At 34.9% G+C, this 14,594-nt stretch overlaps 1 protein-coding gene across 1 annotated transcript in view; it reads left to right on the plus strand.

The window, feature by feature from the left end:
* The window catches only part of LOC140447298 (uncharacterized), a 52,817-nt gene that overhangs the window by 21,846 nt on the left and 16,377 nt on the right, over positions 1 to 14,594 (plus strand). The window contains exons 5-8 of the mRNA XM_072539887.1: positions 786 to 1,009; positions 2,835 to 3,052; positions 9,574 to 9,815; positions 13,101 to 13,227. Of these exons, the coding sequence (XP_072395988.1) occupies positions 786 to 1,009; positions 2,835 to 3,052; positions 9,574 to 9,815; positions 13,101 to 13,227 (811 nt within the window). The remainder of the gene's footprint in view (positions 1 to 785; positions 1,010 to 2,834; positions 3,053 to 9,573; positions 9,816 to 13,100; positions 13,228 to 14,594) is intronic.

Genomic DNA, 14,594 nt, shown 5'->3' on the forward strand with positions numbered 1-14,594 from the left:
TTCTTTAAGACTTAAACTATCTCAGAAGTTAAAAGCATATTGCGTTTTCATCGAAATTATTTACAAAATAAACGTTTGAAAAAGGGGTATGTTTTTTACTTATAAACAAATGTAATAACTTCTATATTTTTCAAGCTACAGACTTGTACGTACAAGCATTGGATAGCTGGTAAAAAAACTCACATTAAAAAAAAAAACCTATGACCAATAGGAACGAAGTTAGGGACTATTTTTAAAAAAATCATATCTCCGTTGTTTATAAACAGTAAGAAGTAAAATTTGCACAAATTTTGAATGAAAATCTAAACTTTATATTGAAACTTATTAAATAAAATTCACCCAATTTTTCGAAACTCACAGCCCTTCGAAACGAAGGTTCTTTCAAAAGATCGACATAGGAAAGTGGAGAGGATAACTGTTTCAGCTCCGTTTTTTTTTTTCGAGATCGGAACTTCAAATTGAAACAAGTAGGAAAAATTTACATTATCTCGGCTTCCATTGCAGCTAGAAGCCTCTTTTTTTTTAATCTGGGGTAGCTCGTCGAAATATAAATAACTACATATTGTTCACTGGCCGGGAAATATGGAAAACATCGGAAAATTGAGTCCATTGTGGATGTTCTGATTTCCTTATTTGTTTCAGACGAGTCAAATCGCGGTCGCCATCGTAAACGCCATGGCGTGTGATCGCTTAGGTGTGTTCTCCGCTTAACATGTAAAGCTTACACCTTAATGTTTATACTCTGATTTAAAAGTCAAATTTATTTTAAATAATTTACATTTTAGGGAAAACTTATGAACAATTAACAAGACTCATACAGGCGCATATTCAAAACGAGGTTGACTTAAATTCAAGAGGTACTTGTACGGACAATTGCGCTGCCTATCCGCACACACGCAGTTATGGATGTTACGATACCAATAGTGACTACTGCCGTTATGTCCAACGATGCAGAGGCGATATATATAATTGTCGATTCATAGAGTCTAATTTAATAACCTGTGATGGAGTAAGTTATTTCAAGTCAATAAAAAAATATTTCTTTTTTACGAGAGTATGAGATTTTTTTGAGTGTACTACCGGATTTGCCAGTCAACGGTAAGAGAAGTTTGGTCCGGTTTGATATGATATCTTAAGTTGTGTTCGTAAATCTTTAATCTTACAGTTCAGTTATGTTACTAAAGTATGATTTCACAATTTTAATGAATTTCTTCATGGAATCAGTCCATTATGCCAGACTTGATTGAAAGCATTTTGGAAATCGAGGAATGTGACTACAGTGAGTCTGACAAGCATAGCAAAGCCTTAAAATACCTTTGTCGTTAAGTGACCTCATTGGAATACCTACTAATATTTAGGGATGATATTTTGGGTGTCGAGGGAGTCTGTAAGTTTCGGAACTCAATCTAGAATGTGACATATGACGGTAAAATTTGGTATTGGACAGACGTTTCCTGGGTATTCGCGTTCTCAAACAACCGTGCTGCCACCTGCTGTCAAAATAGATAACTAGTAAAATGACAAAAGTCAAAAATTTGAATAAATTAGGATAATTAAAAACGATATTCCTATTTCGTCCGCCATCTTTCAAAACAAGTGCTACTACCTATGTTGTTTGAGAATGCGAATTGGAATCAACATTGTGATAGCTATTTTCCAGGGAGAAGAAAAATAGCAATGTTTTAGACATGCATTGATTACTCTTGACAATTAGCGGATAGATGCCTCTAGAAACTTGTTATCGTCTACTGATGTCAAGTCATGTCATGTCATGTACGGTTTTCTATTTTGACTTTAAATGCACGATCGAATCTTGGGTTTTCGGGGGTTTGGAAGATAGCCTGAAATAACTTTTTAAATAATGATTTGTTTATAGGCGTGCTCCGTTAGCTACTTTAGGCACCACGCTTATTATTGGCCCACCCGTTTCGACCGAGTTGGACAAAGATCAGAGAGTCAGTTGTCACCAATCAGGTGACACCATAGACCATACAATAAATAGTTTATATGGTCGATGGGTGTTGTGGTTAACTAACCAAGACAGCAACACAACCGCAGAAAAAATAACACTTGTTTTATTATTATGTGACACAACCATCGAACAAAAAGACAAAAGAGGGAATCTAATCGTTATGAAAAGGAGACCAAAATTCATAAAAGTGGTCTCTTAATATGGCGGACATATCCGGAAATACAAAGGTGCCAAATTTAAATTTTACGGCACTTATAACAGTAGCTATAAAATATTTTTCAGAATGTGTCTTAGAAAGTTTTAATCAAATATTAACGATAATAGTCTAAAATGTTACACAATTGTTAAAAAACTTCAATATAAATAAGATTTCATGTGACAGTTGGGACAAACAATAACATAACCCAACTAAATTTGATTTCTTAAACAAGGAAAGAGACTCTCTTTCCTTGTTTAATGTGGCCTCTCAAAATGACAATTCCCGTCTAACAATATTTTTGCCCCCCCCCCCTACCTTTACATTCCCGCTTCTGTCTTTTTGCTCGATGGACACAACCCACAAATGAAAGCCCTTATTAAGACAAAAAATGTGTGTGCATTTTCCAATTTTGCTACTAAGCGACTATCAGGAGGCAAATAAAAAAATAAACTAATTATTTTTACCGGTTGGCTTTATTTCATGCGCCATCTGTTGTCAGAAGACGACATATGAAAAGCTGATGAAACTTCCTCGGTATAAGATACCTAGTCACATACACTAAAAAATTTAGAAATGTGATAGTGAGATGTGATATCGACTAAATATTCTTCTGACGGTATACTTATTAATATATGATAATGAATTTATTTTATTGTGTTTTAGGAAGCCGGCAGTCACAGAAGATATACTTACATTAAATATAATGGAGGTAGAGTATTGGGAAAAACAGGAAAAAAATCCTGTGCCAAACGGACAGTCAAGAGTTGGACGAGGTGGTTCGTTCGCTGTCATTACTGCTTATGTTATTGCGATGAACCAGGTCTTGACTCAGACAGATACTTTAGTCTACGACCTTCCATAGCCGATGTAAACAATAACTGGTAATACATATAGTCCTATAAAAACCCTGACAAATACAAATTTATATCACAACTTTATCTACTTTCTTAAACACATTGTTTATACACAATATTTTCTCAAACATAAAGAAGACTACTAAAAACCCAGAGTATATTGGAGATATGTAGATGAAGTGTTCTCCATTTGACCCCATAGACCAGAAGTACTAAACCAATTTTTCATGGAGATTAACTGTAAAGAATAATCAAGCAAATTCACCTTCAAAAGGGAAACATCAACTGACTACTATTGCTGAATGTGTTAATCACAAAGGTTGATATGGGATATGTAATTCAATTCTCCAGAAAACCAAGGGAGTGCATTGCATCCCTTAAAACCTAAAATTTATTTTCAGTACTTAAAACTACATAATTATATTCCAAATTAATTTGTAATAATTTAAATATTTAAAGATAAAATATGTTTTTTAAGAAATCATTAAATTACGTTACGAATGACAATGGACTATCTAAGCTCTGACGTCACAATGGCGGGATTTTAAAAGACTTTCAATTTCCATTTTGTATGTATTTGTCCCATAAGAAGTTAGAAATGTTGGTTTTTTTAAATTGTTTGAAGAATAAATAAGGACTTTTGGTTATGAACATTCATTCTGGGCGATTGGTATTACTTGTTGTAAACTCAAAAACTATTACAACATTAAAAAACTTTTTTTAAACACTCATTATGATAATTTAATAGAAAAGTTTCCACATAATATTATATTACAACTTAAACTACGAGAAAACGAATATCTTCAGTATTTTACAGGATAAAATCACTGGCATCGAAAAAAGAATAAAACATTAATTAAAATACAACTTCACAAATAAATTAAATGATTTATTGATTTATTTTGAAATAACCCTGATAAAACAATCACAAAATACCTTGAAATACAATAAAAAATACAGTTTTAATCATACAATAACATAACTTTTAATTATATTAATATTAACATTCATAGTAAATATCTTAATACTTTGATATTCTTACCTCACAAATTCACGAACAACAAATAATACCAATCGCACAGAATGAATGTTCATAACCAAAAGTCCTTATTTATTCTTTAAACAATTGAAAAAAACAATATTTCCAACTTCTTATGGGACAAATACACACAAATTAGAAATGTTTGGAAAGTTTTTTAAAACCCCCGTCCATAGTGACGTCAGAGCTTAGGTAGTCCCATGTCAATGGAACCACAATAATAAAATAGTAAGATAATTGTAACCAACCTACCAACCATTAACCAGATCTTTACACTACGACAGATCCTCGAAAAAGCGCAAGAGTTTAACATAGATATGTATCATATTTTTGTCGATTTTAAAGCGGCATATGACAGTGTCTTAAGACCAAGTCTTTACAACGCTATGAATGAGTTAGGAATTCCAAAAAAACTCATATGTTTGATAAAAGTGACAATGGCGAAGATGCTATCAGCAGTAAAAATTGAAAACGACTCGTCAACCCCATTTCAAATACATAGGGGGTTAAGGCAGGGAGATGCGCTGGCGTGTCAGCTTTTTAATGTCGCCTTAGAAAAAGTTGTACGAGACGCTAATTTAGATAGCAGGGGAACAATATTTAATAGATCAGTCCAAATTCTAGCATATGCAGACGACGTGGACATTATAACAAGAACTAGGGCGAGAACTGCGGAAATCCTAACCGAGCTAGTAGCAGCAGTAGAACGAATGGGTTTACAGATAAATCAAAATAAAACCAAATTTATGGCGACCAACACAAGCACAAGAGCTGGAAATGTTGACACAAATTTAATCATCAATGACCAAAACTTCGAAACAGTCAAAGAGTTCATATATCTAGGGACATCGGTTAACTCCAATAATAACACATCTGAGGAAATAAAAAGGCGAATAATAATTGCAAACAGGTGTTATCATGGTCTATCAAAGTACTTAGCTAACAAACATCTGTCTCAAAAAACTCGTATAAGGCTGTATAGAACACTGATAGTCCCCGTTCTCACATATGGATCAGAGGCATGGACGCTAACGAAAACAGATGAATCCGCTCTATCCATTTTTGAAAGAAAGGTGCTACGCAAGATATTCGGAGCGGTCTGTGAGAACGGAATATGGAGGCGTAGATACAACTTTGAACTGCAGAATATCTACAAGCATACGTTTGGTGGTAAAGATATTACCACTATAATTAAACGAAACCGCCTGCAGTGGGCAGGACATGTAGCCCGGGCCCCTGAGTCAAACATGATAAAAAAGATTCTAACAGCGCAACCCGTGGGAATGAGAAGACGGGGTAGACCAAAGCTAAGGTGGATGGACGGGGTAACACAAGATGACGAGAAGATCGGAGTCGGCAACTGGAAAATGCAAGCGAGGGACAGAATAGAATGGCGTAGAAAGCTTGAGAAGGTCGAGGCCCTCAAAGGACTGTAGCACCAAGATGATGATGATGAAGATAATTGTAAAGAGAAAAACGAAAATGACGGTAGTATCAAGAAAAAAGAAGAAGATGTATAGGGGTAGAATCACGATTAAAGGATGAGTGACAATTGACGCAACTGGGGCTAATCCTCATCTCTCTGTCAATTTCTAAGTATCCATAAAGATCTAACAGTGGAGTATTCTTATCTTGACAATTTTTAATCGTCTGTATATCTTCTTCTTCTTAAAGTGCCTATCCGTTCCGGACGTTGGCGATCATCACGGCTATCTTCACTTTGCTTATTGCAGCGCGGAACAGTTCAGTGGTAGTCGTGTTATACCACTTTCGCAAATTTTGAAGCCAGGAAATGCGTCTTCTTCCCGGTCCTCTCTTACCATTTACTTTCCCTTGGAGAATCAGCTGGAGAAGGCCGTAACGTTCTTGATTTCTCATTACATGACCTAGATATTCCAACTTTTTAGTTTTGACGGTCATGAGAATTTCACATTCTTTCCCCATTCTACGCAGGACCTCCACATTAGTAACTCTGTCAACCCAGGATATACGTAAGATGCGCCTATAACACCACATTTCGAAAGCTTCGAGCCGATTCATAGATGCAACAGTCAGTGTCCATGCTTCCATTCCGTAGAGCAGAACTGTGAATATGTAGCAGTTCAATAGACGGCATTTTGTTTTTAATGATATGTCTCGACTGTTGAAAATAGTTCTCATTCTAACGAATGCTGCTTTTGCTTTTATTATTCGCTGTTTAATTTCTGTTGAGTGGTCCCATTGGCTATTTAAATTGGTGCCTAGATATGTATATTGCTCGACTCTTTCGATATTCTGTTGGTTGATTGTAAGTTGAGCGTTTAGTATTGGTTTTTTACTAATTGTCATAAATTTGGTTTTCTTTATGTTAAGAGCTAGTCCGTATCTGTTGCTGACTTCTGTTATGCGATTTGTTAATATCTGTAAGTCATTCAGATTATCGGCAAAAACTATAGTGTCATCTGCATATCTATCAGAATAAATGTTGAACAACAATGGAGACAAAATACAGCCCTGTCGTACTCCACGTTCTATTGCAATTTTATCAGTTAACTGGTCTTCTATTTTGATTTTAGCCGTTTGATTGTAGTAAATGTTTCTGATAATTCTAAGATCTTTGTTGTCAATTCCAATTTCTTGCATTAGAGTCATTAATTTGTCATGTTTTACTCTGTCAAATGCCTTCTGGTAATCTATAAAGCATACGTATATATCACAATTCACATCCCTGCATCTCTAAAATAGCACCTATACAGCAAAAAGGGCCTCCCGTGTTCCCAGAGCATCACGAAATCCGAATTGTGTTCTTGTTAGTTGTTCCTCACATTTTGTATATATTCTTTTGTGGATGACCTTTAGAAATGTTTTAAGTAAATGGCTCATAAGGCTTATAATTCTATAGTCTTCGCACTTTCTCGCATTGGGTTTTTTTGGAAGATTTATAAAAATTGACACTAACCACTCTTGGGGAACCACGCCCGTATCATATATACTGTTAAATATATTTGTCAACCATTTTATGCCATCATAGTCCATAAGTTTTAAGAATTCTGAGTGAAAATTATCAGGGCCTACTGCTTTACCATCTTTGGTGCTTTTGATGGCATATTTTACTTCTTCGACTGTAAATGGTGGTCCAGATTCGCAATTGGTGTTTGTTGTAATACCAGTGTTACTTCGTATATCTTCAAAAGTTTTTTCCACGTATTTGATCCAAATATCTCTTTTATGCTCTATTTCCAGTACTATGTTTCCCTGATTATCTGTCAGGAATCCAGTGTTCTTGTGTTTATATAAGCCTGCCGCTTCTTTAATCTTTTTATGGAGGTTAAATGAATCATGTTTTTGTTGTAATGACTCTATCTCTGTACACTTCGAGCTAAACCAATTTTCTTTTGCTATTTTAATAGCCCTTTTTATTTCGTTATTTATGTTGTTGTAGTAATTCTTATTATCTTTAGCGTTTCTTCTGTCTTCCATCATACATAGAATCTCCTCCGTCATCCATTCCTTTTTATTTGTTCTTTCAGGTTTTAAGTATTTTTCTGTTATTTCTTGACTTACTTTGTGCAAATTTTCTAGTTCTACATCTGTGTTATCTGTTTCTGTACGGGCCCATGGTTTTTCTGTACGAGCCCACGTTTTTTCTTTTAGGCGTTTTTGTACCTTTTCCTTTACTGTTTTATTTTTCAGTTGGTTAATATCGTACTTCATAATTTTTGGTCTTTGAACTTTCTTTAAACTAAGTTTCATTTTGGCGATAAGTGGATTGTGGTCCGAATTTATGTCGGATCCCGGGTACGCTTTAACAGATGTTATAGAGTTTCTAAATCGTTTGTTAATAAGAATATAGTCTATTTGATTTCGTACTGTGTGATCTGGAGTATCCTGGGGAGATTTTCACGTATATAGTCGTCTTGGAGGAAGATCATAAAAGGTGTTTGTCACTACGAGCTGTTCTTCAGTTGCAAATTCAATCAAACGGTCTCCGCGTTCATTACGTTCCCCTAGACCAAAGGATCCCACTAAATTTCCACTTTGTCCTTTGCCAACTTTGGCATTAAAGTCTCCCATTATTAGTATTATTTCGTTTTTCCGAATCCTTTTGACAATATTAGTAAGGTCATTGTAAAATTCTTCTATGATTTCTTCTGGGGCGTCCGCTGTAGGAGCGTATACTTGAATAATGTTTGTTTTTATGGGAGTTGTGTTTAGCTGAACTAAGAGCATCCTTTCTAATACAGGTACAAAGTGACTGACACAATTGGCGATTTTATTATTCATAATTAGGCCCACTCCATTTATATGTTCGTTCTTAAGATTTCCTGAGTAAAATATTTTGTGATCTTTGATAACTCGGTATCCCGTATCTGTCCAGCGCATTTCGCTTATTCCCATAATATTAATCGAGAGTCTTTCCATTTCTTGAATGGCATTATAGATTTTTCCCGCCTCGTACATTGTTCTAACGTTCCATGTACCTATCTTTATGGCTGTTCGCAATACTCTTAGAGATCCATCATCTAGAATGTAGTTTGGTTCGTGAGGATTTCTCTTGATAACGACCTGGAAGGCCTCACGGTTTGAGCTAGATTTACCTTCCCTGCCGGATCTTGAATTCCGATTTTCATGATCAGTAGTCGGAATCTTAAAGTTTTTTATCACCATGATAATTGTACTAGAGATACTTACAAGAAGTCTTTAATGCAGTGGTTTCTCCTTGCCTTCTGCATCCTTATGCCGTTCACTAAAAGTCTTAGTTCCTCCACCTTCGAAGCCGATTTCTCAAACTCCAGGACAAAAGAGTGCCCTAAGATCGCAGTATCACAGCCGCTTAACTCATGATGTGAGTGTCGCCTGTGAGTATCTGGAATTAAGCCTACAGGATTTTTACTTCCCACAGCCTTAATCCAGTAATGACATTACTGCTGCCTAATGTCATATCCTCAGTTGATCCGCGGGTACTTATTTGGCAATGCCTTATTCGTACCTGTCCTGCATATCTGCAGGAACTTTCCCTATCAGCCATATGGGACGTGCCGTGTCGAGGTTGAGGATATCCCCCGCCCAGTCTGTCTTCCGTGAAGTACAGAAGAGCCCCTACTCAGTTCGGAGCTCCTCCTCCACGAAAGCGGAGACCGGCCACGGTCTGTGTCTGTATATAAACATCGTAAACAGGTCATTAAACATGAACACAAAGGTCACAGTATCTATCACGGAAAAATATCGTTTTTGGTATAGCCTTAAAAAACTAACAATACCTTTGACAATTATTTTGAAGTATTTGCTGGATCGGTTATTATTTCATTGTTTTCATTTTTCGCCGGTATGAACTTTTTAGGTTTTCATATTCCTGCCTTTACTTCATTGTTTTCTGAACTTCTCAGTGTTTATATTCTGTTTCACTTCACTGAAATTTTCATGTAGCCACAAGCTTTTTGTTGGTTTTAAGTTATTTTTTTTGCCAATTACTCTATTCACCTGTTTGTATTTTATTTACCTCAACAATTCTGTATTGTTACTTTTTTAGGGTAGTAACTGGAATGCGATTTGTCAAAAAAAATCGTATGATTCATATTCAAATTCAGCAGGGCTTGCTATTGCCCTACGGGTATATCGAACAAAACAGCGTAAGTTGGAAGCCGGTAAGTGACTTTTCTATACAGAGTTGGAATGCTAACGAAGGTGAAGATTATCATATGATGAAATATCTAAAGAGCACCATGAATTTGGACCAATTAGATGTTCCGAATCAGAATTATGTTATTACAGGTAAGTAACCAAAATATTGGTACTTCAATAGTTAACCGTCATCTGTAAGCGATGTCCCTCAGAATGTGTAAACACTTAAGAACGCACCAGAATGGAATACTGAAAGTTTGCGGAAATAACTTGCTGTTTCCATGTTTCGCGCGTGGACAATTATTCGCGAGTCAGAAAACTGTCATTGTTGTATATTTTTAAAGCACCGAAAAGAAAAATAAAAATATTGTTTGTGTTTTGACTCAAGAGTAGTTTGCCGTGAGATATAATTGCAAATAATATTACTCGATTAATTTAAAATATGGTAAACTGGTAACGGGTGGTCATCGGTTTTATTATACTATTTAACAAATAGAGGGGAAAGTTAATAATCAAAGTTATGCCTTTACAAGAACATATTATTTGAAAAATAAGGAGTAACATGTGTTATAATAATTGTAATCTCCTTTATACACACTTTAAAGATTTGTTTAGTAACGTATTTCTTTAATACATACAATCATTGAAAAATGATTCATGCTGTTTCAAAATATCTTTCAGTTAACGACACTGTTATCGACAAAGTAGATCAAATTCAAACTTGTCATTATATTACACTTCTGTTTATCGTTAAAAATTAATTGATGGTCGTGGGTTGTATTGGTGTTATTTAATAATTTAGCAAAATACATACTCAGCAAAAATTTTATTTAAAACGTACGAACGATTTTTGCAATCACAATCAATGCAGTGTATAATATGCTTGTTTAGCATTGACTGTTAAATAATTTTTGTTTGATTGTTTCGTCTGCTGTAAAACCCTCGTCCTTTTTTGGTTGTAATAGTTGTATATAACTACCTATTTTTTTATAGTAGTATAGTGAAGCGGTACTTTAAAGTAAAATGAGTAATTTGTAAGAAAATAAAATACAATCGAAACGTAGAGTGTTATCTCCAGAAGAACGTCGTTTAGTTCTGAAAGTCGAGAAGTTATTGCAATTTGGAAAAAAACAATATGGACCCATTGACATATGTTATGTCAGTTCAGAAACGCACATGCGATGTTTGCGGTATCTCAGAGAGGACATTCCGAAAAATGAATAACATGAGTAAGGATGAAATTAATAAAGTAAGCAAGAGAAATCGTCGACATAAAAAAACTTTAGATTTGCACCAGTCAATTAAACTTGCAATTAAAAATATTATATATAATATATATAAAGCCAAAGAACATGTAACAATTAGTGCTGTGTTACAAAAAATAAAAGACAAGGAACTGTGTGATATTAGTTTAACAGGTTTGTGGAAAGTGCTGAAACATTTAGGTTTTCGATATAAAAAGACAAATAATAGACAAGTATTGTGTGAACTCTCTAATGTTGTTCCAAAACGGTGGCATTTTTTACGAAAATATATGAACAATAAAACGTCTGATAGTCCGAGGCAAGTTGTATTTTTAGATGAAACTTGGATTTTCGCTAAAGGAAATATGTCAAAGTCATCCTGGCTAGATGACACCACGAAATGTTATTCTTCTAGTCGTTCGTACATTATTCTTCATGCTGGAAATGATGAGGGCTTTATTCTTGACGCTAGTTTAATTTTTTCATCCACAAAGAATACAGGTGATTACCATGGAAATATGGATGCAAATATTTTTGAAGAATTGTTTGAAGAACATTTGTTTAAAAAATTGGAGCGACCATCCATAATAGTGTTGGATAATGCATCCTACCACTCAAGAATAGAAAAGAGATTTCCTTCAAGCAGCTAGACAAAAGAAGAAATAAAGTCGTGGTTGACAGAAAAAAAAATTTATCAGTGACATATTTTTAAAAGTCGATTTACTTCAAAGGTGTGGAGAGCACAAAATTCAAAAGAAATTTGTTACTGACCAAATTGCTCCTAAATATGTCCCTGAAGTTCTTCGACTTCCACCCTACCATTGCCACTATAATGCAATTGAATTAGTTTGGGGTATCGCCAAAAATTTTTATGATAAACATGCATCCAAAACAACAGATGACGCTGGCATTCTTAGTTTATGGAAAGAATCGCTAGAACAAATAAAGGCAGAACAATGGCAAAATTGTATTAGACATACGGAAGACATTATCGTTTAGTCTTTTCAAACCGAGCGAGTTATAGATGAGGTCTGGCCTCCAATTATTCGGATAGACAATTCAGTTAATGACGACTTTGATAGTGAAATATCCAGTGAATAGGACAAACCGTTTGCTAAAAAGAAGTAACAAAAAAGTGTTTCGGGAATTCAAATCGGACTTTGTGGGGTGTTTTAGTTAAACGATAAAGTACCTTCGGTCTAATTACTTGACTGCATGCTCTCAATAGCTTTGATATTAATTACTGAACTACACGTGTTTAAACCTTTTGTTTTGCTGAAAACTCGGAAGTGATTTAGTGCCAATTTGTTTCAAGGTTATATTTAATACAGTGTCTGCAGAAAGTAAAGTCTTGGATGTATTTTATCCAAATTTGGACATACCAGCAACTTATCATGTAGAGTTGTACCATTCGTATAATTTTCCCTCTACGCAAAATAGAGACTTATAAGAACGAAAAAAAAAATACATAAAAAATTACTGTTTAAAAGTTAGCCAAAAATTATTAACATAACCTAAGAAATTATTGAAAATTTCAATGATTTTTCCTGAGCTCAATTTTCAATACAAAAATTTGAAAAAAATCAGGCTATTTTGTATTCAAAAGATACATCTTCTTGAATTTTTTCAGATTTTTAAAAACAAAATTGCGTCCAGAAAAAAATAAAGCTTCTTTTTTGGATTTAAGAGTTTCTATGGGCTTTGGAAAGCTAAAAATTTGTATGGAGTCATGTTTTTATATGCTATATTGAAAGCACAAGTCGCGGTGCTCATCGGTGCGGGGGCACTTTTGACCATCTTATCCCGCTATAGCCTTTACCGAATGAACATCAAAAATTATAAATATAAAAATTAACTAATAAAATTAATTAAAATATAAGGAGACTGAACAGTTTGTTTATCAGAAACCATTAAATTGATTTTCTTTTTTCATGCATAGTATTTTGAGTATTTTTTTTTGTGTTCTATTAATTTTTATTTATTGAACTTTGATACATTATTTTATTCTAAGGTGGTACGAAGTTCGCCGGGTCAGCTGGTATATTATAAAAAACGTTGAGCTTTCGACTCACTCTTTTGGAGTCTTCATCAGGACTCGTTTTGGATTCTTTCTTGCTTTTTCACTACTATTTTAACTTTTACTATACCTACAGTAGCTATTCTGTGCTTATTTGTAAATTTCCCATTTCAGGTGCAAAATTTGTTTTAAATTATAAAAAAGAGATTCAATTACAAATACAAGTGACACCCTTTAACTTCACCTCTGGTATATTAAATAGGGCCAAGTCTAGAAATATCGATAATGGATATAACCACAGGTAACTTTGAAAAAATAGTATTAGTCCAGGATATGACGGTTTTCTGCTCAGAATTATTTATATCTGCATGAATTTGCTTGGCTGTAAAATGAAGCTTATAAAATAGAGAGATTCGTTTTTTTATTATTACCGTCAAGTTAATGGCTGATCGAAAGTAGACTTTTATTCATAGAATACAAAAATACAAATATATGGTGTTGAATAATCGGAAACGGTAAGTTTTTCGTGGAAAACTTATTGAAACTTTTTTAAAGATCTTTAAAAAACTTTTAAAATATCTACCTACTGGAATAACGATTTGCATGAAAATTAAGATAAGTTATAACTAGAACATAGTCCCCTTATATTTTAGGTGACACAGAAAATAACAAACTCACCCCCGCCAAAACCACCGTGGTTAAAACTATTCGTTGTTCATCTATAATTTACTTTACCAATATTATAATTTGCTTATTCTGTCTGTCTTTCTTCCTCAGTGTCTTATCCGGTCCGGATGTTGCCGATCATCAAGCCTATCATGGTTTTGTTGACTGCTCTGCGAAACAGCTCTGCGGAGGTCATCTCAAACCATTGTCGGAGGTTTTTCAATCACGAGATACGACGGCGTCCCGGTCCACTCCTGCCAAATACTTAACCCTGCATAACGAGTTGAAGAATTCGATATTTTTCTTCGTTTCGCATCACGTGGCCGAAGTACTCAAGCTTACGTTGTTTCACTAAATTAAGCAATTCTTTTTCTTTTGTCATGAGCTGTAGGACCTCAACGTTGGTGTCATGGTCCAAATACGATATTTTTAGTATCCTCTTGTAGATCCACATCTCTAAAGCTTCAATCTGCTTTTTAGTGGCTTGCGTCAGTGTCCAGGCTTTAACTCCATGTAGTAACACTGGAAGAATGTAGCACCTCACTATTTACATCTTGGTTCCCAAACTGAGATCACTGCAGCACAGCAGGTATCTCAACTTGATAAATGTAGACCGTGCCGTTTCAATTCTGGATCTAATCTCTTGAGCGTAGTCCCATTGTCAGTTGAGGGTAGTTCCGAGGTAAGTGACTCTCTGTCGACTCTCTGGATCCCTTCGCTACCTGCCATTAGTGCCCCGGGATCTAAATTTGCACAGCTGACAATCATGAATTTAGTTTTCTTAATATTAAGGTCTAGTCGTATGTTACGCTCACAGTTCTCACTCGCTCTAGTAAGGTTTGTAGATCATTTAGAATGGTTGCTAGTGACACAGTGTCATCGGCGTAGCGGATATTATTGATGTATTCACCGTTCACTCGAATTCCTATCTCTAGGTTTGTGAGGGCTTCAGTAAAAATTTCCTCAGAGTATATATTGAAAAGAGTCGGCGAGAGCACACAG

This window comes from Diabrotica undecimpunctata, chromosome 8 (genome assembly GCF_040954645.1).
Source record: "Diabrotica undecimpunctata isolate CICGRU chromosome 8, icDiaUnde3, whole genome shotgun sequence".
Taxonomy (NCBI): domain Eukaryota; kingdom Metazoa; phylum Arthropoda; class Insecta; order Coleoptera; family Chrysomelidae; genus Diabrotica; species Diabrotica undecimpunctata.